This window comes from Condylura cristata, unplaced genomic scaffold (assembly GCF_000260355.1).
Source record: "Condylura cristata isolate star-nosed mole 26May11 unplaced genomic scaffold, ConCri1.0 scaffold00014, whole genome shotgun sequence".
Classification (NCBI taxonomy): Eukaryota; Metazoa; Chordata; class Mammalia; order Eulipotyphla; family Talpidae; genus Condylura; species Condylura cristata.
Window position 1 is genome coordinate 9,132,836 of NW_004567115.1, and position 26,633 is coordinate 9,159,468.

General features: G+C 40.9%; 1 protein-coding gene across 1 annotated transcript; it reads right to left on the bottom strand.

Moving 5' to 3' along the window:
* Positions 1-391: 391 nt before the first annotated feature.
* Positions 392-16,641, bottom strand: MRPS22 (mitochondrial ribosomal protein S22). The gene is made up of 8 exons (XM_012724879.1): positions 16,456-16,641; positions 9,692-9,855; positions 8,651-8,815; positions 6,785-6,928; positions 6,385-6,468; positions 4,770-4,915; positions 1,450-1,558; positions 392-521 (listed from the first exon to the last, which is right to left on the bottom strand). Exons 1-8 carry the CDS (start codon positions 16,625-16,627, stop codon positions 426-428), a joined length of 1,080 nt encoding a protein of 359 aa, XP_012580333.1. The 5' UTR covers positions 16,628-16,641; the 3' UTR covers positions 392-425.
* Between the last annotated feature and the right edge of the window lie 9,992 nt (positions 16,642-26,633).

Below are 26,633 nucleotides of genomic sequence, written 5' to 3' on the forward strand. Positions count from 1 at the left end.
TCTTTCCTACCTCACTGCTTATTCCCCTCTTTGTGTAAGTTAGAGTCTGGCTGTGATTTCCTCTAGCTGCCTGTTAATAGAATCACTTCTGAATCTCCTGCTCCTCTGACCTCACCAGTCTGGGCTCTGTTCATATGACCTTTGTCCTGTTTGCCAATTCAAAAGGCACAGTACTTTTATTTTCACACTGCACTTGTATGGAATTCCTAACCAGGCACTCAAATCTACCTGTAGCATAGGAAAGTGAATGTAGTAGTAGCAAGTTTTTGTGTTTCTGTTAAAGGCATTATTTGGAAGAAAAAAAAGTTCATAGGGAACTCCAAAATAGTACCTTTTAATTGTGACATTTCTAAACATTCAGCTCAGCATTAATAGAGAACACTATTTCATATTTAGTAAAGTGTTATTTATTAAAACAAACTTTTTCAGGATGATGCAGAGCGGCTAGAAAATGCTTCTTGATAAGTCTGCAGTGTTAATTCAATATATGCTCCCTTCTGTGCTTCTGTTTTTGCAAAGACCTGTTTAAATCGAAAAAAAGTTTAAAGCAATAGAAAATATACTATTTATAAGTTTTCAGTTTTGAGATATTATTTCTAACTAGAAATGATTCAGTTAAGGTCTTCCAAGTTTGAAGGTAACTTTTCCGATTACAAAATGTACACTATGTGGACTAGAAACTATCCAAAACAATTCAGGCAACACTAATTCTGAACACCAGATGTATCCTACTATGGCTGCTGTCTCTTAGGCTATTATCAGAAAAAAGTCTGACATGTACTTGCGCTAAATCAAAGCAAAAATCATTAGGCTAAAGATAAACAAACATCTGAAGGATAAGAGTTAGCAGACTAATTTTTCACTCTCCAGAAGCATTTTGATTAATCAGGTTTATCACAGAAAATAAACAATCCTGTAGTTTACTGTCCTTAGATGTCATCACTGGCAGTTTTATCCTGAGAAAACTTCTAAGTGCCGCACAGTGTGTATGAAATAATATTGGGATAGAGGTAAAGCCATAAAATTGTGTCTATTATGAGCACTAAAAGAACTGAAAAGTATGTAGTAATCCTCCCTGCCTGAAAAAAATCACCTCAACTCTCAACATTTTCAGTGAAATCTGTTAGTCCACGGTTTTAAGTTATGCGGTTCCAAAACAGTGATACAAGCTCCACCCTCTCCCCCTCTGGCTGCCAGGACAGCGATCACACTGGCACAGGGAGCTAGTGACCTGTGCTTCCTAGTCCTGCACCTGAGAGGCCTCTACTCCAAAGAGCAACAGCTGCTGCCCACTACGAGAACCTCTTGGACTCCAGCTGCAGCCCCTTTGCCCTTCTGTTTCAAGCATCCAGGATGAAGAAATACTATTTTCAAGACCACACAAATCTGTTAACATTAAACATGACTGATTCAGTTACCAAACAACAGCCAATGAGAAAAGCCCTTTACCTTAATTAAATGTAATCCCTCTGCAGCCTGCTTCTTGGCCTCCTGGGCTGACTGGCCACCTGGATGGACAGTATGATACAGCTGCACCAGGCTGATGGCATCTTCGACTCTGGAATGGAAGGGGGCTTAGTTACCAAGGGCTTTTCTTCATTATAGAACTACAGGTTTCACAATCCTATGAAAGTGAGGCAACTTTATACTAAATTACATTTCAAACTTTCCTTGGGCAAGGAAAAAAATAATTTAAGGGAAATATGTTAGTCTAGGCTTCCTACCAACTCCCAGAGAGATCAGGAATCACTACAGCAGTGCCAATTTAAGGAAGTGAATATATTAAAAAAAAAAAGTGACCGTATTTTTGGAAAGCAAGTATCACTTCTTTAACAGCATTCCCAACGGTAGGTGATTTCCGGGCTGGCCCACTTGAACAGCAGATGATAAAGTATTCCAACCCAGAAGGCAGGAGTACATCCTCAGCCCATGTAGCCAGAGGCTGGTTGGCGCGGGGTTGACCATGGGGCCATAGCCACTCTCCTATAAGAACATCAGCAGTGACATCTGGTGAGTTTTTATTGAGAATCCGAGTCGTGCTAAATGCCTCTAAAGGAGGTTGCCTACGAGTCCAAGAAAAGCTCCCAGGCCACCTGTCTATTCACAGGTACCCATTAGTTAAAAATGAACATTATACTGAAAGATGCACACCAGAAAGAAGGAAAGTCAGGTCTATTTCAGCAGTCTAATTTACTGTCACACAACTTTATGAGGATGCCAGAACAAGAATTCTTCAGGTATTTAACTTTCTAGAAACCTACAATTTTCTTTAACATTAATACTTCTCTAGCCTTTCCCAAACCAATCTGTTTCTCACACAGTCACGACCCTACTGTTTTGACACCTTACAGCTGAAGGAACACATATAGATAACCCAAAGTGCTGGTGCTTCTGCTGTGGTCACTTAGCCATTGGCTTCTATCTGGGGGTAGAGGAGAGGGTACCCTAATCCATTGCTTCTCCAGCCATCTTCAAATAGCTTAATAGGGGATAAAGGGTGGCTTGGTACTGGGAACAGCAAAGATTTACTCAGCCATGGTGACTAGGGAAACAATCCAATGCTTTGGTTCTACCCCAAGGCCCAGGTACCCTAAAGGCCATAATCTTAGGAGACCTGAGAAACCAGAGCTACTCATGCTGTAAAACTTCGCGGGGGGGTGGGGGTGGGGGGGGAGGATTAAAAATGTTCATTACAAATCTTACCATGCTTGTCATAATCTAATTAAATTTCAACAGATGTGACAAAATACACCACCCCATAAAAGTGAATCCCTTTATAGTTCAGGCATACAATTGGCTTGACAAGGTTTCTATACTTTGGAGTTAATGGTTAGGACATCATTACTTTCACATTGAAGTATAAAGTGCATCTCATAGAACAATTTAGCTTCATACCCAGTCTACATTTAAAAATTAAGAGTAAATAAATGTACATGTTCAACAAGATTTTTAAGAGTTTCAACTCAAAACTGTGGGGCTTGAAAGTCTGTAACAATTCTGACTCTCAGTTCAAGCCTGGTCTCTATTCAATGAAGACTTGCACCCTCCACCTTCTAACTTGGGTTTTACAGCAAGCTATCCTGCTAAAATTTATCCTATTAAAATTCCTACAGGACCTCTTTTACTTGTGGACAGGAAAGGTTAGTTAAGTATTCAAACCTCCCTCCCAGTGGGCATATATAAACTGCTTCAGATACAAAACTTACATATGATGATAATTATGGGCTCTCCCTGGTGGTGCAATGGGTTAAACCATAGTACCATGAAGTTCATGGCAGCTGCTTCAGCAGGAGCTCCCGGGCCAGGGAGCTGACCCACATGGCGCAGCAGACCTCTTCTGACCCACCCACTGCTCCCCTCAACAGTGTACTTCCTCGATCTACCTGTTCTGCCCCATGCTCTGCCTCTGGTGAAGCCCCTCATCACTCCTGCACCTCTGGCCTATCTATACCCAGTTCTGTATACATAAATAAATATTTAAAAAAAAATAATTACTACATCACATACTGGTACATCTTGATAAAGTAATTCTCAAAGTCATATATTTCTGTTCTGATTTTTACAAAAAATGTTTTCATAAAAGTTTCCGAAAATGGGCTCTCCCTGGTAGCACAGTGGGTTGAAGCACATTATGAAGCTCTCTGAAGCCACTACAGCACAAGTTTAATCCCTGGCCAGGGAGGACCCACATGGTGTGGCAGATGTCTCCTGACCCACCCGCTGCTACCCTTAGCAGTGTATTTCAGTAGATCTGCCTGTTCTGCTCCTCACGCTGTCCTTGGTAAATCCTCTCACCCACCACTCCTCAGGGAAATACGTTCATGAGGTGATACCACTTTTAATTCACCTAAAAGTCACCTTTGAGCATCCTTATGGCCACCAGCTAGCCCCTGCTTATTGAGATAAGGTTTATGTCTGAACTGGATTATACAACCCATGCTGGTAAACTGGGAGACCTGGAAATTAGCTACCACTGGGAATGCTATTTCTATGAGAAGTGGTGCCCTCTTTCCAAATTTGTGCTGTATTTCTGAGATAATACCTACAGAAGCTTCCAGTTCCAAATGTTTTATCTATATGAATGGCTCAGACTGCATAGAGGATACTCTTGCTTAAACACCTTGCAGACTGAAGATGGCATCGATGAGACTTATAAGTAAAGCAAAAGCTTTTCCTGAAAAGCTAATTCTATAAGCCATGCTAGTTCTGTTCTTGTCATTTTGATCTTTCTGACCCAAGCCACAGAAAGATGTTTAAGTTTGTCACAAGTACTCTTATTATTTCAACTTAGAAGCCTGGCAGCACACCAATTGACTTAAATGTTTACAAAAGCAAGGGATCTCAAAAGCAAGAGTATTTTCATAAACTATATGACTTTTACTGAAAAACTTTTAGAAGTAATCTTACCAGACAACAAGCACCCACCAAAGCTTATGTCTACATTTTTTATTTAACCCCCTTTGAATATCTGGGTTCATTGGTAGCAGGAACATCAGTGAGGTCAGGGGTATTTCGATATCCAAGATATACTGTAAAGATCTAGTCACTTTAATCAGTATTTCAAAAGAATATAGCCCTGTTTACAGAACACAACCAAGACTGAGAAAACTGGGTTATGCTAGAACAACAAACCCATAAATTAATGAAGGTAAATGTGAGCTATTCATCACTAGGTAATACAATATTATTACTGGGAAAGTAACAGCTTAAATACAGATTCACTGTGATGTTAATAAGAATTACTCCTTTCCTTATACGATCATACTTACAAATCTCTCTGAATCTGGTCAATAAGTAAACCATCAATGTTCTTCTTATTTACAAAATACCAAGCCATTCCACCAAAGTGTCTTGTTGAACGTAAAAGGTCATACTTTCCATGTTTATCTATATCTTCATAGGTCTGATGATGAATCTATCCACATATAGAGTACAAATTTTCAGAAACAAGAAAATAAGTGAGCAACATTACTGAACTCATTTACTAGCATGAATGTGCCCAGAACTAGGTCTATTTATACTGCCTCCACTGTCATTATTCAATAGATACAATTTGGATCAACCCTTGTAGAAATGTCTGCCAAATATGGCCATATCCATTACTTGTCAGTAGTCAAGCACTATGTATGAAGCACATGTTATTATATATAGGCCACTGGATGTAATGGACAACCATTTTTTGATCTCCAGGGAAAAAAAGAAATCAAGTATATTCTTTCACTTCTCTGTTCCTTGCTTCTAACCCATCAGCTACCCCAGTGTAGACTGATGTTCTTAAATGAAGACTGAGTATATTATTGTGTTCAAAAGGTTCTTAAAGGTGTGTTGATCTAAGTCTAGGTAACTCAGCCGCCAACTGAGGTCACCAGTGATGTGGCGCCTTCTACCTTATTAGCTCAATCTTAAGCCACTCCCCCATACGTACAAGCCAACTTACCCATGGCTTGTACTTTGTTTGCTGCCTGTTGTTGGCATTCCCTGAAACTGAAACACCCAACTCCATTTGCTACAATCAATGTTTTCTGTCTCTGGACCCTCTTCAAGACCCTTTTGAAGCCTGTCTTGAGAGTACTTTGTACTCCTTTGAGTCTCTAACATCTTAATTGACTGTACACTTACCTAGCACCCTTCACCACAATCACTTCTGATTGCAAGCTTTGACACAGCATACTCTATCCTAGTTCATGTCATCACCTATACACCTATAAAAACTTACACACAGGCTCTCGCTGGTGGCGCAGCGGGTTAAAGCACTGCACTAAGAAGCTCAAGCCACTTCCGCATGAGTTCGATCCCCACCTGCCCCGGAGGTGACCACATGGCGAGGCAGACCTCTCCCGACCCGCCCGCTGCTCCCCTCAGCAGTGTACTTTGTCAGTCGGCCTGTTCTTCTCCCCACTCTGTCTCTGGTGGCTCCTCCCACCCTCCACATCTCTGGCCTATACCCCAGTTCTGTATGAATAAATAATAAACTTTAAAAAAAAACACACACACACAAAGGCACTATATTATTGCTTATTAAACTGAATTGCAAGATATAGACATTAGTTTGGTAAATTTCTGTAAATAACTTGTTTCTGTAAGATAAATTAAAAGGAGAATCATAGGCTTTGCTGTGAAGTTAGGATCCAAACTTACTACTTGCGCAACTTTCGGCAAGCTCTTATATTTTCTAAGCTCTCTCAACCGTAATTAACTCAAGGGTTGCTGTGAGGAGAAAGTATCTGCTATACATCAGGTACTCATCAAGAGATGTCAGGTATTTCACTTTCGCTTCTATTCACCCTGTGTCAAAGCTTATAACCAAACTCACTGTGCTAGATTAAAAATCTAACTCATAACCATACTTAAGCCCATACTTTACAAACCATATAACATACTTACTTTGATATACTCAGCAGAATCTGGCTCAAACTGGGCAACAGAGAGATTAAGGACATCAACATGCCGGTCCTGGCTGTACATGGTCTAAAACACCACAGCAGAATTGGAATTAAATGAGATAAACATGAAATTCAGCACCTATCCCTGATGCCATGATAAGCCTGCCCATCCCATTACAGGCCGTGGCTGTGCTCTCAGGGTACACAGAAAGACCATCAGTTTTGTAACTGTCAACCAGGATTCAAATCTCAGCTGAGCCATTACTAGATAAACAGATCACTAATGGAGTTATTAGAAATATTTTTCTGTATTTATGTCAAAGTTATGCCCAGCAGCATGAAAGTCAACTAGTTCAACAAAGAGGTCATCAACACTGCTGTTATGAAACCAGTTGCCTTACCTTGAGATTTTCTTCCTTGAAAATTATTGGTGTTAAAACTCTACGACCTTCTTTTGGGAAATAAATTTGTATCATCCGGTCTCGTTCTTCCCAAAAGGCTTTGCGTAGTGTGCCAGTTGGTTCTCTGACAACGATAAAACGTTCCTGAAACAGAAAACATAATCAAGGATGAGTTTGTGAGGTCTTTATTTCAAGTTGCGTTGACCCACTAAACACCATTATAAGAATAATCTGTAATCAACATAAAATTCAGGCAGAATCATAAAATCCAGCTGTATATTTTATAATTTTAAACATCAAAGATTTGGCAAGAGTTGGTCATTCATTCATTTCTGCTGTGCCTCTTAATCAAAAATCTACAATGAAAGTATTCACTAAGTGTCAACTATGGTTTAACACAGAAAATAGTTAAACTGAGCCTGATCTGAGAGTTATCTAAATTCCATTTCGGAGAAAAGAAATGCTATAAGACCTTTACAAATCCATTTCCCTATCCCAAACTCTCACCCAAACAGATTTCACTACTCTACGGATCTAGGGTAAAAGTCCCTGGGATAAAAGTAACAATCTTATGAATGTGAAGTGTTAATTCTGCACCTCTAGAATCCCTCGTGAAACACAAATATGTCAAAAACTGGGCCACATGCCTTTGACGTCGTTTTCTACAAATCACATACCATGGGACTGCTTCCTCCTCTGAATTCTAACCACTCTGTACCATTTAACTGGATATTTACCGTGAGCAAGACTTTTGACAGTTTTCAGAAACTGTCCAAAAATTGGAAAAGGGCAGGAAATTAGTCTTTGTAACACCTAGAGTAACACAGAGCTCTGAAGAAAGCAGATACTTGATACAAATCTCATTCATGTTTAAATTAACCAAATAGCAGTGATCCCCAAGTTTTTAGTAGTTAAAGTCTGAATGTGTTTTGAGGATGATATAATTTAAACTTTCATCAAGCACAGCAGATGGGGGGAAAAAAAGCAGATGCTAAAATAACACAATTTTTCCTCAAACAAATTTTGGTAATTTTAATCCCAAGTTCCTTTTTACCTTTCAGGTTATATAATAGAAAGTGCCCACAATCAGCCTTCAAAGCACACCAAAATCATAATAAAGCACTCCAAAACAATTAAAATAAAACTCTGTGACTGGTGTTCATTATATCAAGTATACACAAGTGCTGAAGTACAGTCACAGACTGCACAAATCATGTCTTCTAACCATAATCGTATGATAAAGAGATAAACAGGTTGCATTCTACTGCATTTTTGTGGGTCTAATTGTAAATTAATCTTTACTTGAAAAGGCTCAAACAGGAAAAAAAAAAAGTATATTTTTAAAGTACAAGTGTCTTCTGGAGCTGGCAATCAGGGAAGAAAAGCTAGAGAACAAAACTACAACAGAAAAAGCAGTATGTCTGCAAACTCTAAGGAACCCTTACATTCTTACTGCAAATTCAGGGATGTGAAAATCCTTTGGAATTTTGGCCTCATTAAAAATTAACTGAAAAGAAAACCCCCATCACAAAGCTTCAGCTAAAGAATCAGTGTAACTTAGGCAAAGACTTTCCATTTCCCACTGCCTTGATGTTATCTGCCTTTTTGTTACTTAGGGTGGGTTTTTGTCTTAAACCTTTGTTCTGTCTCAACCCTGTCTCTTTCTTTACAATCAGTTTGTAATATGGTTTGTATTTCTCTTCTTCCTTATGCTCCATCTTTTAGAAGGTCTCACCCAGTCATGGGAACCCTGGTTTGGAAACTTCAAATATAGCTGAATCACATAATGTTGACCATTTATCCTAGGCCCGCATCCACACTACTCCAAATAAAGATTATTTTGCTATTTACTAGACACATACTCACCCGGTGTGGTATGCTATACGATATATCTGTAAACACGTATTTAGTTGTTTCTGTTCCTTCCAAAATCTTATCCTCAGCTAATACATCATTTATTGGTGGTCGCTCTTCGAGAACTGGAGGCATTTTTAATTGCACTTTAGCTGCTTCAACTGCCTGTCTTGTAGCCTGATGAAATAATATATTTCAGTCACAAGGTTACAAATCAAAAGATCATCTAAGAATTGCAAAAGAGAAAAGGCTATAGTCATGAATTAGTGAGTAAAAGTCAGAAATGGCTCTCATGCTTTGGACTTTGCCTCTGGGGTATATCTAAATGACCAGCCACAAGCTCAACCATTCTCAAAACAGCAAAGGAAAGCTCTGAGTAGAAGCAGGCCTCAAAAGCTTGAAATAGTATAAATTATTGCACTTACTGGATACTTACTATGTGCCAGATATTGTTCAAATACTCTTAATGTACTTGGTTTATTTTATGTCCATAAATACTTTATAGTAGTGCTATTATTATCTCAATGTTGATAGGTTCTTGGAAACTAAGTGAAGTGATATTTAAGGAAAGCATGTCCTTGAATAACATTGTTTTGTTCAATGTAGGTGGGGTGTTTTTTGGTTTTTTCCCTCCACTTCATACTGAAATGATGTTGAACAAAAGATATTATTCAAAGACCTGCTGTAAATTACCAGGAAGCTGCAGTACTTGGATTTGAACCCAGGCAATTCAATGGCAGAACCCATGCTCCTGTTCTTAACCAGTGACCACAAAGCTGCATGTATACTGCTAACAATGGTTACCTCTAGATAAGGGGGTCTTTCCCCCTTTGTATGATATACTATTCGAAACTGAATTTTTCAGAATAACTTCAAATTATGTTTGAAGTAGAAAGCAAAAATGTTTCATATATTCATCTATCAGGGTGTCCTCCACAAAGCACTCACTAGTGACTGTGGAACAGAAGCTATCGATATTTGGAGGGGGCCTCTGGAAATATCACTTAACCCTTTAAAGAAAGGCATTCTACTACTATCCCTGCATTTACATACCTCTTCCAATTGTGCCTGGGTCATCAACTTATAGGTTGGTGGCTTCAGTTCTTGTATAGATGGCTTAAAAATCTTCTGCAAATTCAAGCCTGTCATCTTGATTAGTAAGTTTTGAATTTCCTCATCCATAAAAGTAGGTTTCTTGATCTCTAAGCTACCAGATTCTGTTAAAATGGATTTTGGTAAATAAGATAACAAAAGTAACAAGCCAATAAGGCCTCTAAATAGAAAAATCAGTTGATAATAGAAATGATTAGCACAATGTCGACCTCAATATACATAAGTCTAATACAATCAGATTCACTCATTCCTTCATTTAAAGTTTGGTAATGACGATACTGTCTCTACCCAAATGGAACTCAAAGTCTGGTAGAGAAAGTAACAGGAGAAAAGTAATTAATGTAATAATAACAGTGGTTGCTACCATTCACATACCTATATGTCAGGTATGGCATATTTTTAGGAATCTTTTCAACCCAGAAAATAAGTATAGACATCCCAATATTATAAATGATGCTGGATCCTACCTACAGACAACAAGTTATTAAGTGATGAAGTTAAGACTTAAAACTAAAGTTTTCTGGACTCTCCCTGTTGGCACAACGGGTTAAAGCACCACATTATGAAGCTCTCTGCAGTCACTGCAGCATGAGTTAGATCCCCCTGCCAGGGAGCTGACCCACATGGCATGGCAGACCTCTTCTGGACCTGCTTGCTGCTACCCTCAGCAGTGTACTTTATCAATCTGCCTGTTCTGGTCCCTATTCTGTCTCTAGTGAATCTTCTCACAACCACACCACTGGCCTGTACCCCAGTTCTTTAAGCATAAATAAATAAAAGAAACACTAAAGTTTTCTGGCTGCAGAGCCTACATCAAATCCAATCTACCAAGATGCCACTCAGTGTAAGTGCTACATACAAAGGAGGCATGGGGGGGGGGAGGGTAACTACAGAGGAAGGAACTACACATAGTGAGAGCAGGGAAATGCATGGTAGGATCAAAGAAAGCTTCCCTGGGGCAGAAAAGGTCACAGGAAAAAAAAGGAAATTCTAGGTCAAGGGGTTGCACAGGAAAAAGAAGCCTGGATCACTCGACATAATGCTGAAGAGACACGTAGTGTCATGGAAGAGCCTTGGACAGAAGAGAAGCAGATCTCAGCTCTGCCTCATGTAGTCTATTCCTTTGCCTAACCTTTATTTCCACTGCCATTAGGGAAAAAAATCCTTACTATCCACCTCTTTGTAAATGCTAGTGTCCCTTAGGGTTCTGCACCACATCTTTATCTTTTTTTCTCACATTTTGACAGTTTATGTCCTCACCACAAGTAATTTTAGTTACTTCTCTATAATAGAATCTCTAAATCTGAATCTCTATCTACGATCACCTTCTATTTAACTACCCAATGGACATCTCTGTACTTCAGTATTGCCAAAGCAGAATTCTTCTATTTTCTTCTGTCTCAAACCTACTTTTCCTACTATTCCCTATCTAGCACTCCCCAATAAGTCATGTGGGCAAGAAACCATCAATCATTCCTGACTTCTCCTTTACTTGCCACATCAAGCCAGTAAGCCGCTGTAATAACAGTAATGATAACAACTGGTATTTGTTGGATACTTACTGTTTGCCAATACTTACTGAGCTAAGCACTTTACGTACTTCGCATTTAATCCTCACAACCCCATAAATACTATGACTATCCCCATCTGCCAAAAAAAAAAAAAAAAGAGAGAGAGAGACAGAACATGCTGTCTGTTATGCCCCCTAAATTTTTCTTTAATCCTCCACTGCTACTACCACAGTCAAAGCCATCCTCATTTAGTTCTTTACTCTCCTAACTCATCTTTCTCCTTCATTCTGACTCCACTATGAACCATTCTCTACGGAACAACCAGAGAAAACTTTAAAATCTAATCAAATAACAAAAGATTAACAAAACTAACAATTGGTTCTTTGAAAACATAAATAAAATTGACAAACCTTTAGCAACACTAACCAAAGAAAAAGAATCTTGATTCAATACAATGGAGACATTACAACAAATAACAAGAAATACAAAGGATCATAAAGAGCGAACTATGGATGATTATATGCCAACAACTGGAAAACCCAGAAGAAATGGGGAAATTCTTAGAAACACACACTATCAAGACTGAATCAGCATCACATTAAAAAGATCAAGTGGGATATATCCATGGGATGCAAGGATGGTTCACATAATGCAAAGTAATATGACACATCATATTCAAATGAAAGGGGGAAAATCATGACTATTTCAGTAGATGCAGAAAAAAATGACAAATGCAATATAATTCAAAATAAAATAATTCAGAACAAATTAGCATAACCTCAGCATAACAGAGGCCATATATGATAAAGCCTTAGCTAACAATCAGTTTGAAAGGTTGAACACCTTTCCTCAAACATCAGTAACAATAAAAGGTTGCCCAGTCTTATTAATCTTATTCAAAATACTAGAAGTTCTAGTCAGAGTAATAAGGCAAGAAAATAAAAGGCATCAGACTTAGAAAGAAATAGTCATGTATCACTAAACACTGTGGTCAGTAATAGACCACATATAAGACTGGTTTATACACGCTATATAATAAAGCCTAAGTGTGTAGTAGGTTATACCATCTAGTACTGTGTAATTACATTCTAGATATTCATACAACAAAATCACCTAAAGATGCATTTCAAAAATGTGTGTCTGTCACTAAGTTATGAATAAATAACAGATGACATGATTTTATTTATAGAAAGTCCTATAGAAATCCACACACACAATAAAAACTAAGAGCTAATCAATAAAGTCACTATAGTTGCAGATTAAAAAATTAACATAAAAGTCAGCAACCTTTCTACACAATAACAACAACAAGTTAAAGAAATTAAGAAAATGCTCCTGTTAAAAACATCAAAACAATAAAATACTTAGTAATAAACTTAACTAATGAATGATCTCCACATTGAAAATTTTAAGACAATGCTAAAAGAATTTGAAGAAAATACAAATTAAGTAGGAAGATATTCTGTGTCTATGGTTAAAATACCCATCATATCCAACAGCATTTTTCACAGAAATTTATATCATAATACCCTGAAAAACCAAAGCAATCCTGAAAAAGAAGAAAAATGGAGAAATCAGGCTTCCTGATTTCAAGCTATAAAGAAAGAAAGTAATCAAACAATATGATAACTGGCATAAAAACAGACACATAAACCAATGAAAATAAAGCTGTGAGCCCAGAAATAAATACCCATGCATGTAAGGACAACTAATTTTTGACAAAGGAGCTAAGAATATTCAATGAAGTAAACACAGTCTCTTCAATAAATGGTGTTGGAAAAAAACTGAATATTCATATGTAAAGGAATAAAACAAACCCTAAGTTACACCATCCAACTGAAATGTATTAAAGACTCAAAAGTAAGACCAGACATTATAAATGTCCTAGAAGAAAACACAGGAAAAAGAATTCCTTGACATGGGTTTTAGCAACGATCTTTTGGATGGCTGACACCTCAAGTATCAGCAACAAAACAAAAACATTTCAAAAGTAGAATAACCTCAACTTAAAAACTTCTGCACAGCAAATGAAACAATGCACAAAACTAAAAAGCCAACTAAAAAGTGGCTAATAGTAAAAAGAAAATTTTCGATCTACACATAGGACAAGAGGTTAATGTCCAAAACACACCACGAAGTCTCAACAACAACAAAACTCCAAATAATCCAAGACTGGTAGTTTCCACTCTTAAAAAGGGCCTGGCACTCCATTTTTCCTTCTCAGAAGGAACATCTTAGATCAAAGCTTTCAAAGAACATTCCCTGGGCTGCCAATAATCCAATTTAAAGGACTTTAATAGACATTTTCCCAAGGAAGGTATATGAATAGCTGACAAGTACACACAGAGATGCTCAAAACCACTAATCATTGGAGAGTTGCAACCAAAGCCACAAGGAGGTATCACCTCACACTTGTACACAATACAAAAATAAATAAAATAAAAAAAATAAAAAACAAGTGCTGGTGATGATGTGGAGAAAGGGGAGAACTTGTGCACTTTTGGTGGGATTGCAAGTTGATAAGCCATATGGAAAACAGCATTAAAAATAAAAAACTGAATTACCATATAATCTAGCAATTCCATTTCTGGGAATCTAGTTGAAGGAAACAAAATTATGTTAAAGAGATGTCTGTATCACTGTGCTCATAGCAGCATTATTTACAATAGCCAAAACGCGTTAAAAACTAGTGTTCATCGGCCCTCCCTGGTGGCGCAGCAGGTTAAAGCACTGCACAAAGAAGCTTAAGCCACTTCCCCATGAGTTCGATTCCCGCCTGCCCCCAGAGGAGACCACATGGCGTGGCAGACCTCTCCTGACCCGCCCGCTGCTCCCCTCAGCAGTGTACTTCGTCAATCTGCCTGTTCTGCACCCCACTCTGTCTCTGGTGAATCCTCTCACCCTCCGCATCTCTGGCCTGTACCCCAGTTCTGTATGAATAAATAAATAAATCTTTAAAAAAAAAAAAAAACTAGTGTTCATCAACAGATGAATGGACAGAGAAGTGTGTGTGTGTGATGGAATATTATTTGGCCTTTAAAAGGAGGGAAAGAATGAGGAAATCCTGCCATTCGCAACATGGAGGGACCCTGCTGGCATTACGTCAAATCAGTTAAGTAGACAGAAAGACAAGTATTCTGTGATCTCACTTGTATGTAGAAACTTAAAACTTTTTTTTTTTTTAAGAAAAACAAAGAGATAAGATCTGTGAGTTCCAGAAGCAAAATAGAGATGGTTGAAGGAAACCAGAATTGGAGACCAAAAGGAAAATATGTACAGTCGTAAGTACTAGAGCTGTAATAATATGATGACTTGTTAACAACTGTATGGCATATAAGAAAGTTAAAGGAGTAAAACCTAAGCACTTTCATCACAAGGGGAAAACTGTTCATCTGTGTATATATGGTTGTTAACACTTACTGTGGTAATAATTTCACAATATACATAAGCAAAATCACCATGCTGTACACCTTACACTTACACACTCCTGATATCAATTATATCTCAATAAAACTGAGAACACTTTTCATTTTAACTGAAGTGATATTGGGATACCCCTATCAAGTATTACCACTACAGTGTATCCACCACCAACTCACCCTATTCCAACCCCACGGGGCACTGTGTTTCCTTCACTCTTTGTTCTTAAGAAATGTAATCAAGATCATCCTCATGCTTTAAAACTTACCAAATGACTTGCAAAGTATTTTACAGAAGGCTAAAATGGCCTGCTCTGTCCCCCACTAGACAATAAGCTCTCCCAAGGCTTGAACCCCATCTTGTATGCTGGCACTAAGGGTCCCTTATAGTACCAGGCACATACTGATGATGTGCAGCACTTCCCCCTCCTCAGACAATGTCATCTACTCCACTCTCCCAGTTTCCCCACCCCATCTTTATCCTGTCTTTGAAAACTTATCTCTAACTGCATACTCAATACTGAAACTGAAATCTCAAAGGCACCTCAAATTTATGATGTCCAAGCACACATTTAGTTGCCTCCCTTTCCAAGTTTTGTTTTCTCCACCTCCTCTCTGTTTCTTAACTTAAAAACTCTTACTAGAATTAATCTTCTCTATGTTGGTATAAGGGGAGCTACTCTACACTCAAGAGCTCAAGCCAGAAGCTCAAAAATCAACACTGGTTCTTTCAAACCTATATCCAAAGCTATAATCAAGCCTTATTAACCCTACTCCCAATGTGGATTCAAATTACCTGGACTTTTCATTTCTGGACTTTTGCATATGCTGTTTCCTCTGCTTAAACTGCTTGCCTGTTTGTTTTTTTCCTGGCAAGGTTAACCAGATCTCAACTTTAGCTTTCTTTCATGAAACTTTTCTTGCGCTTTCAACTTCGTATTGAATCCCAGGGCAAGTTAGATTTAGACAGCTTCGGAACAGTACAGACAGGGAATGAGGGAGAGTAAAAGAAGCTTCTGAGGTAAGGGCAGAGAAATCCAGGAGGATGGCTAATGAGGGCAATATTAAGGCTAAGTGGGGCATTAAATTTTCGGAAACCTTCAACAGGGGCGGTAAAAAGAGAAATTCTAAGAGTTGGGGAAACGGGCACATCTACCTGAAGAAATATAGACGCTAGGATAAAGAGCCCATCACAAAATAGGATGGTGAGATTTTAGACTAGAGAAAAAGGGCTTAAACATTTCCTGGACACGGGCTTCTTTGCTCCTCCCAGACACAGCACACCTGGGAGTCCTTGTTTGCCTCCTTTTTTAATTATTCTTCACTTTCTTGGATAAAGTTTGCTTCTCTCTCCTTACTTATCAAAAAATCCTGCGAATTCCTTATGGCTTCGTGGGACAAGAACCTGTGATGGTTCCAGGGCTAAATTGATACAACGCACTGGCTACAGTAAGATCCCCACTCTTATTGGCATTCCCTTATCCCAGATCACAACGCGCTGCCACTTCCCCTACTGAGCGATGAGATCCTTCAAGGAAAAGTTCTGTTAGTCGTAAGTTAACTGTATTCTCTGAACCTAGCGTGGTGCTTTGCAAAAAGCAGCGTTCAGGCGGGCACTGCTGGCTCTCTCAGGGAACGAACAAACGGAGGCAAGGACAGATGCTGCTGAGACAGAAGAAAGCCCGGTGGGTCTTAGGACGCGCTGCTGGGGAAGCGGGGACCAGCGGTGGTCTGTATCCCAGAATGACCCAACGGACACCTGCCAATCACTTACCGGCTTCGGAGGAGAGCCGACGGCGTGACATTCCCGCTCCATAGGGCCCAGGCAGCGGCTGAAGCAGGGTGTCCGTCTGGAGCCCAGCTCGGACCCGCAAAGGAACCCTTTCCGTGCCTCGAGAACCTACCAAAATGCTGCGCAGCGACACCGACACTCTGAGCGGCGCCATGATTATCTGAGGTCACTTACACGTGAAGCGGCAGGAAGTAATTCCGGTCTCGCGTGGCTCGCAAGGCATTCTGGGAAATGTAGTCTGGATAAGGAGGAGCCCGGAAGCGACGATTTCTGGGATTTCTGTAGTTCTTGTTTCTTGTAAACACCTTGTTCACGCGTATCAGCTTTTTATGGACATAGATTTTTCTGTGCATTTTTCTGTGCAAAAATAAAACTTACACTATCTTACCTGTGTGCTCTTTTTCCTGGGCTTTTCCTTCATTCCATGCTCTTAGTAGCAAATTTGCATTTCCTGCTCAAGTCTTTACTCCCACGCACAGGTTTAAAATCTGAGGGTCTCATGGACTTTTAGTTCAAACTTCTCAGACAACTCCCCCGCACCAATAGGAGCTGGATTTTCAAACCCTGATTTCCACCACCACTTTCCTCCTCCATCAAGTCATATACCTTATTCTATCTCCAAAACTTACTCCTTTCTTTCATAGCCCCTTTTCAGTTTGTAATTATTTTGTTCATTTACCTACTTTAACTTTTCTCAACCCATGAAGACAATGACTGTATATTTTATATCACCTGGGAGGTGTACAATTATGCATGGCAAACATGTGTTGAATAAATGACTAAATAGATGAATGATTAAGCTATTATTTTCCTCCTAGCCCCAGGACGTGCTGATCCTACCCTACTCTGGATTGCAGATCAGTGCCTATGCTAAGAATTTATCCCAAGTTTTGGTTAAAGAAGGGGATTAGGTAAACACTTGCTTGAATTAATTAAACAAAGCAGAATCACCTTCTAACCACACCTCTTTGCCTTGGGCTGCCCAGCTAGAGGTCTACCTGTGAACTTATCCCCTATTTGAATAGGGAAAGTAAAAGACCTAGGTTTGCTGCTGCATTAAGTCCTGATTGCTAGCCTGTGCTTCTCAGTCTGGTCTCACACCTAGGTGTTAATAGGTGATAACAGGAGTCAAGGAGTGGCAGTGGTATGCAAGTGAAGCAGTGCTATAGTAGTGCTATACAGGTCAAAGGAAAGTGCCAACATAGGGGACAGGCCACTGCTATGGTTCTTATCCCTGCACTCAATTGCAAGACCACACAGGCTTAGGGAACAACCACAACAGGGTTTACTTAACAATAACCCCCAACACAAAAGCCACTCATGCAAGATGGTGCTGCCCTGCCAATGAGGGCATAGAGATGCTGGCACAATAGCAAGCAGTGAGCCAGGATCTAATTCACAGTGCAAGCTGGAGGTGCTCACAAATAAGGTGGCAAAAGTAACACTGCAACAGGCTACAGCAGAAGTCTGAAGGCCAGACTGAATGGTGCAGAAGTTCCAGCATCAGGAGGCAGTGCTGGATGATGAGAAGCAGTGGATAGCTTTCTAAAGTGATCTGGACTCAGAGTGCCAGTTACCTGTCACCAGTACTGGGTAACACTAGCCAATATTGCCAATCATCACCAGGAGGCAGAGTGAGACATACCAGCGTTAACAGCTTTTTGTGAGTTGTTGGCCTACACCAGACAATAAACAGCTTTGAGACACCAGACCAGGGCCAGTGGCGTTCTTTGCATGCAATGTCAGAAGCAGGGTTGGAGGCAGATAGAGCGGCTAGGTCTCCAAAACAGTCTACAGAGGCCAAGTGCAATATTCTTATTTCTTCGGAGGTCAGATGCTGGCTATCACCCTGCCTTATTATCCCACTTCAAGTTCCCCACCCTTCAGGACTGATTGAATCACGTTTGATCCTAAGTGACTGACTGGCCCAGTTAGCATCAATCAGCTCATTTTTTACTTTTTTTTTTTTTAAAGATTTATTTATTTTATTCATACAGAACTAGGGTACAGGCCAGAGATGTGGAGGGTGAGAGAATTCACCAGGCAGAGTGGGGAGCAGAACAGGCAGATCAACAAAGGTACACTGCTGAGGGGAGCAGTGGGCGGGTCAGGAGAGGTCTGCCACGCCATGTGGTCACCTCCGGGGCAGGCGGGGATCCAACTCATGCAAAAGTGGCTTGAGCTTCTTAGTGCATTGCTTTAACCCGCTGCGCCACTAGGGAGGGCCCATTTTTTACTTTTTAATCTGAACAATTAACTAATGAGTTGAGCTTGAACCTGATTGGTGCATTTCAGCTCACATCAAATTGGTCCTTTTACAATCCAGGTGCCAAAACGGGAAAACCTGGTGTTTTCACATACCAGCGTTGCCTTGACCTCAGGGCAAGCTCATGGGCTTCCCCTGCAGCAGGGCTGGGTGTAATAATGCAGCAAAGGGGTGTGGGGTGGGGAGAAGACCCTCAGCAGTGCTGGACACAAGTCCAGGTGTTGCTGCAGGGTGGCCTCTGCTGGGAAAGCGCCCTGTTGGCTCAGGACGCCATGAGTCTCGACTGCTTGCTTCTCTAGGGAGCCATGGTGCTGGCCCAGTGGGGTACAATTCTCCCTGCAGACCTGCACAAGGGGCCGCAGGGCTTAGGGTTTACCACTGCAGCCCTGTGATAGCCGCATGCCCTGGGGTGGTGTTGTAGGAGAGGAGAGCTAGGGCTCTGGAGACTCCAGAGTTAAGCTGGGGAAGGAGCTGCCTGCAGGGAGAGAGTTTGCTTGGCTGGTGACAGGGAAATGCCCTCTCCTCCTTTATGGCTGCTACCAGCAGCCTATGCCAGCCTGCCCTCCAGCTGTTCTTGCTGGAGCCAGTAGCACCAACAAAGCCTTCACATCCACCACTTATGCAGTGGGGAAAAGGCAATTTTGCCCTGCAGCTTGGGCTGCAGGGATCTGGTTTCACTTTGACCCTATAGAGCACTAGACAGTACTATTCACAAGTGTCTCCCCTCCCGTGCCCTCGCTCTGAGAGTTGATCACCTACTTCTTCTCCAGAGGCATAGTTGAGAAAACATGTTGCAGTGGCTAAATGTTTTCCTATTAACATCCCCCGACAGAATGACTGAACAATGAGTAGATATGTGATGTAAGTCAGAATGGGCTGTTGTATTAGTTCCCTGTAGCTGTCATGACAAATTTGGTGACTTAAGACTTATTCTCTCAGTTCTGGATGCTGGTGGTCTGAAATCAACATCACTGGCCGAGAGCAAAGCCTGAGCAGAGCTGTCCTCCTTCAGAGGCTTAGGGAAGAATCTGTTTCTTCTCCCTTGCAGATCCTAGTAACTGTAAGCATTCCTGGCTGATGGCTGCCTCATTCCAATCTCTGTCTCCATCTTCTTATCACCTTCTCTCCTGTGTCCAATCTCCCACTCTGATACAAAATAGGTATAATAATAGTGCTGACATTGCAGGCTCTGAGGATAAAGTATTTTCCGAATGGTATTTCATAAATAACATCATTGCATTTAGGGCCCACCCAGATAACCTTCCCAGCTTAGCATCCATAACTTAATTACTTCTGCAAAGACCCTATCTCCATGTAAGGCAACATGCACAGGTTCCAGGGATTAGGAGGTAGATAACTTGGGGGAGAGGACTACCCCAGCTGTCCAGGCAACAGATGATTTTCTCTCAATATTTCAAACCAAGAAACACAAAACATAATTAATTGATGGAAGATGTTTGAAGAGATTTACTATTTAGAGTTAGGTTTGCCACAGTCTTTTTCAACAATAATGAGTGAGAAATCTAGCCAGTCCACAGAGAAATGCAGGAGGATGGGGCTGAAACAGAGGTGACACAGCACATGAGAAAGAGACAGATGGAGAAAGTGGTCTCTTTCATTAACCTCCTCAGGCTACACTGAATTTTACTGACATGGAGTAGCCAAAATTCCTGTTAGCTCAGGCAGATACCCATATATTTCAGAGCGGCATTCCATCCTCTACAAAATGGGTATTATAATAATAGTACTGAAATTGCAGGCTCTGAGGACAAAGTGTTTTCTGGATGGGACCTCATAAAGGGGGAGCAAAGAGATCATACGACAGTAAGTCAGTTGCTTTCTGAATATCTTTAGAAGAACTTTGAAGAGTTACATATTTAGCAGTTAAGAGTCTCTGGTTGCAAGTGACAAATCCTTCCTGATTAAAACACAGATGGAAGTGATGAAAGGATGTTGATTATCTCACAGAATTAAAGGAAAAGCTGAAGTCAAGCCTTAGCTTTCAAGCCAAGAACTTGAAGTATGAAAGCTCTTGGTGCCTCACCTCTTAAGGAGGCTACTGTCAGAATGACTTGGTTCCAACTACATGCTTTCCATCAAATTCATGCTTTCCATCAAATTCATGCTTTCCCTCAGTTCCTGGTGAGAGAAGCTGATTGGTTGGGTGGGTCTTATTTATCCATAGGGAACGAGGGGGCTCCCTCTGGTGGACACCCCATTACACCTTGCACCTGGTGGTGGGATTCACCAGATGGCCTCTGGAGAGGGATTACTAGCTTAGTGGGACAGGAATGAGTCCTATTACTTACAAAATAAAAGTATAGTAACATTTCAATTACCCAACTTCAATGACTTTACAGGGTCTGAATTTTTTCATCATTTTCCTAAGGGACTCAGATTTTGCCCTGGAATTTTAGAATTCTTCAAGATGAGAGTGGGGGAATAGAAATCAGGAAAAGAGATGGAGAAAAGTGGAGGAACTGAGGGGGAAGGGTAACAGTCCAGACAATCCAGGTACCTTTACATCTTCAACAACTCCCTTGCAACATCTATACAATCCTCCAATCATATCTTTGAATTCTTCCCAAAACATCAAATCTATCCCAGTATCATTCTCATCCAGAGTACTTTTTCCCTGCCCCTATTTAGACTCTAAACTCCAACATGTTGCTACAAACAACAACTTTTATGTGCAAATTCCCTTCATGTGTTGCAAAGGGACCAGTATCAAGGGAAAAAGTTAACTGAGAAGGGACAAGTGAGGATGGGAGTAACCCAAGGAAGTTGAAGGGAAAGCAGTCTTAAATGGGCTATCAGCCGTTGGGAGGACAGACCCTGGTAAGAAGTTTAGGGTGGGTAGAGTACAGGTAGATTTTGAGGAGAGAATCCCAGGGCAGTCCTGCCCTCTATCTCTCTTTCCTCTGAGCAACAGAAAGCAAAGTCATTGGCTGAGAAGCAGTAGGGAAGTTTAAAGTAACAGCTGAGGGTTGTGCATTGGTGGAGAATCTAAAACTTCAAAACACCAGCACAAGTCTTCAGCAATGCTGGAGCAGAGGAACCAAGATCTGGATGCCAGGAAATGACTTTTGATAACTCTAATAGCAACTGGAAAACACTTGAAAACCTGGCAGGAAGCTGGCAAAAAGCTGAATGAGCAGAAGCCCTCCATCAAGGGTGAGGATGCTGAAAGATGGGACAAGGATGTGACAAAGCGCACCCGCCTTCCCGCCGACCCTTTTGGTTCAGGGGAATTGGTGAGGCAGTCTTGCTCAAGACCACATTGTTTATTCAGTAGAGAAACAGGCTAACCTCCAGGGTCCCTAGCAGCTGCTGTCATACAAAAGCTCTGTTTCACGTATGTCTCATAGGCTGAGAAAAATCACCCAGACATCCAGAAATAAGTAAGGTTGTTGTAGATTGTTGTCTGAGCCCAGGGTATGGCCCCAAAGTAGGCGGGAGGCTGTCATCCACCATGAGACGGTGAGTCAGTTCCTCCAACCCTGGAGTTATCAGTTTATCTCCAACTTTCTGCATGACATTCTTTCTCCTTTCTTACGAAAGCACCCACCAAACTACAATTCTACTCCAAAGTGAACCCTACAAACAGAATATGGCTGCCAGAGGCCAAGGCCACATCTGTCTGTGATGACAGACAGACATTTGGTCCTATAACACAGGAACATAAATGTCAAAGGCACTCAGGCCAGTCTACTCCCTCCCCTCCCCCCAAGGCCCTTGCAGTGACCAGAGCAGTCACCCCCTTCACAGCGATCGTGGATAGGATCTGCAATAGCCAGCACTTGGCTCCCCCGCGCCTGAGAGCTGGCTGCTGTCAGGTTTGGTATGGGAACATTTTGTCTGAGGGACACGCTGGCTTGGGTTGAAAGTAATTCCCATCAGCTCAGAACTGGGTGGTCTGTCACAAGGTTATTTTGTAGTTCGATCTGGACTCAGGAAGTCCCTCGGACTGAGAGCAGATATTTTCAAAGGTTAGTGAACCCACCAGAAATGTCTTTCATGAGAAAATGTGATGCTGCTGACTGCCCTGACTCGAATGCCCACATGGCCCTGAGCACTTCACCAGCCTCAGGACTGCAGTGTCGGGAAGACCCAGGGACCTGGGCCTGGGAGGGGCGACAGTAGGACACAGGCTTCTGCCGTGGGCAGCCAGAACGCTAAGGGTAGAAAGTGTGTCCTTAGGATGCCCTGAGTGTATATGTGCATGTGTGTGGTGCACACACAGTGTGTGTGTTTGGTTGCATGTGTCAGGCATGTGTGGTGAAATGTTTGTGTATTGGGGGAGTCCGTGGGTGCATGCATTTGTCTAGCTAGCCATTTGGAGGACTTGCTGGAGTCCCCAGCCCTCCTTGTTCTCGGGGATGCTGTCTTGGTGCCCAGCATTCCCGCTTGTCAGCTAGGTGTCGGGTCACACAGGGGCCTCTCACCAACAGACGGGGAAACCAGTATCTGCTGAACACAGCAAGCGGACATTAGAATAGAGGTAACATGCTTTGACGGTCAGGAACAATGGAGCCCCCAGGCAGTAGCCCCTGGTCACTGCACCCCAGCTCACATCCCCAATAACAGCTTCCCCTACACACGTGCACTCTCTGTACTTGAAAGGGGGCTGCACACCCCCCACTACCTCCCCCCCCCCCAGGTAGCCCTCTAAGCCTCTCATTCTCCACCTGGACTTCGAGTGACTGCTCGTCCCAGGCTGCTCCCAGTGCTGCCACCCCGAGAGGAGACACACGTGTCTATACGTGTATGTTATGACGAGCATGTGAATGTGTGGGTGTGTGGTCTCTTGTGTGCACCTGCACTTGTGCGTGCATGTATTTCTGCCTGGGAATGTGGCAGTTTAGTGGGAAGAGCCTTGGGATCAAACAGACATGATTCAAATTCTAGCGCCACAATTTATTACCTCATATGCATCCTCACCAGTCACCCCCGATTTCATCCTCTCTGAATTGGCCCTGGGGGCTCAATGACATTGAAAACATTGTTTGGCAGAAAAGCAAGAATTTTATTGACCAAGAGGACAGGACAGCTCTCTGAGCAGAGTGGGGTCCCACCTAGGTGGCCCTTGTGGAAGCAAGAGCAGTTGTTTATCTGGGTACAGTGAGCAAGGAGGGGGGCTTGGCTGTTGGGTGTCTCAGCGTTGTGTCTCTTGCTGCCTGGGGTTGGGCCCCTGGAGTCTGCTAGGTTACTGAGGCTGACTGCTCAGTCTCCCGGGCTACCTTGCCTGCTTTTCCAAAATGAGCTTTGCTCCACTGCTTTGGCATGTGTTACTGTGCTGGTGTTCTGAACATTCCATTTTCTTCTTGGTTGGGGGACCCTGACTTCAACTGATTGTTTCTCACCCAGTTTGATAGATGGCTGTGGTGTACTAGGGTTTAGGGCACCCTCTTAGCTTCCACCACTGCTCCTCATTCAGTTTGATAAATGGGACCCTTGGACTTGGGGACCCCCCCATCCTAACTAACTCCCTGTACCCATTTCCCAACTTTATGAAGGGAAGATAACAGCTTTCATGGGGGACAGACTAAGGGTTAACACATCAAGCAGGCAGTTCTGCACTGAATGCCTGCAGAGTGGTGACAGAATTCTCCCATCAACACCGACATCAATGTGTCTCATCTCATTTTGCTCCCCAGCTAAACAATCAGAATGACTCCTTGCACTTCCCGTCACTTTGGTTGCATCAATAAATTACAATTTCCCCATCAGCTTAGTGGCACCAGTTAACAGCCTTAATAAGTTCTCTTTTCCTGTTGACGTGTCCTGTGGGAATGAAAGCAATCGAATAGCGATTAAGCACCTTCCGCATAGGTAGCTCTGGAATCAACCCAGTGGAAAATATAAGACAGGACACATGTCCCTGATCGCTATAATTTCCCAGTGGAGTTGACTTGTTGGTTTTGTTGTGGTGAATCAACAGGCTTAATCAATACAATTGTCATACGATAAGCTGCACATATTTATAGACTATTTGATACGTCTTAACTTAACACACATCACCACCATCATCACCCTAAAAGTTTTCTCTGCTGTTCTCACACAAATCCTGCCCCCCAGCCAACTTTTGCTTTCTCTACAGAATAATTTGCACCTCCTAGAATTTTATATGAAAAGGCATGATAAGCATGTATTTTTTTTTTTGCTCTGGTTTCTTTCATTCAGCATAATTATTTTCATATTCATCCACGTTGGCATATTTACCAATAGTTTGTTTCTTTATAATAATTTGGTCCTGAATAATATTCCACTATATGGATATACCACAGTTTGTTGTGCACTTGAAGGACTTTTGCATTGTTTCCAATCTTTGGCTACTACAAATAAAACTCCTGTGAACATCTGTGTTCAATCATTGAACTTGTTTTCATTTAAGAAAATAGTTAGCAGTGGGATAGCTAAAATATGATACATATATACTTAACTTTCAAAAGATTTCAAAGTTGTTTTCTAAAGCAATTGTACTATTTGACATCACCATCAGCAGTCTCAGTATGAGACTTTTGTTTGCTCGATATCCTAGCCAACACTAGTGGCAGTCAGTCTTTTTAATCTTACCCATTCTAATAGGTTTTTATTTGCATTGGCAAGTGATATCACTGATATTGACATCAAATGATGCCAATGACTAATGACATTGCACTCTCATGAGCTCCTTTGTCATCCATATATCTTCTTTGGTATGAAGTCTTTTCAAATCTTTTGTTGAATTTTATAGTTGGGTAGTCTGTCTGTTTTTTTATAATTGGTTTGGGAATTCTTACATATTCTGGATACAAGTCCCACATTGAGAATATGTTTGCAAATATTTTCTCCCAGTTTTTGTATCTCACCTTCATATTCCCTTAATTTAAAAGAGGAGTTGTCAATTTTGATGAAATTCAATTTAATTATGTGCTCTTTTATGGGTTTTGCTTTGCTTAACTAAAGATCATAAAATCTTCCTATATTTTCTAGAAAGCTCATAGTTTCACATTTCTATTTAAGTCTATGGTTCATTTTTCGAGTTAAAATTTTTCTATTGTGTGAAGTATGAATTGAAGTATATTTTTGCATATGTATACAGATTGTTCCAGAATCATTTGTTGAAAAGACCATCTTCTCTGCACTTCTTTGTACCTTTTCCAAAAAAATAGTCTTTCTGAAGACTCTATTTCATTGATGTAGTTTTACATCTTTATGCCAATACTATACTGTTTTTATTACTGTGACTTTGTAGTAAATCATGAAATCAGGTAGTGTCAATTATCGAATTTTTCTCTTTTAAAGTCACTTTGATTATTTTATGTCATTTGCATTTTTACATAAATTATAGAATTAGGTTTTCAGTTTCTACAAAAATTCTGCTGGAATTTTGATTGATATTATACAAGATCTAAGATAAAATTTAATCTATTCTCTCCAAATATGGGCTATTTTGGGTTACATTTTTATTTTTTATTGTTTTAAGTGATCTTTGGTAGCTTGTGTCTTTCAAAGAATTTGTCCATTTCATGTAAGTGACTCATTTATCTGCATAACATTGTTCATAGTAGCAACTCTTCTTTCAATAAATGTATATTCTGTAAAGATATCACTTCTCTCTCTCCGATGTTGGTAATTTGTATATCCTCTTTTCTTCCTGATGAGTCTCCCTACTCTAGAGGTATCCCAATTTTATCCATCTTCTCAAAGAACCAATTTTTCCTTTCATTTTTCTGTTGCTCCTCAGTCATGTCCAGTCTACTAATGAATTCATTAAAGTGTTCTTTTCCATTAGCGTTTTATTTTTAGCCTCTCGTATTTATTTTTATTCTTTCTTAGGATTTTCATCTTCAGTTACATTGCCTATCCTTGTATGCTATTTATTTATCCATTAGAGTCTTCAGCATATTTA

Excerpts from the sequence above, each read along its gene's own strand:
- MRPS22 (XM_012724879.1), bottom strand. The coding sequence starts at position 16,627 with ATGGCGCCGCTCAGAGTGTCGGTGTCGCTGCGCAGCATTTTGGTAGGT. Across the intron at positions 6,929-8,650 it reads CGTATAGCATACCACACCGG|GAACGTTTTATCGTTGTCAG; the intron begins GTGAGTATGTGT and ends TTTCTGTTTCAG. Across the intron at positions 522-1,449 it reads AGGGATTACATTTAATTAAG|GTCTTTGCAAAAACAGAAGC; the intron begins GTAAAGGGCTTT and ends CGATTTAAACAG.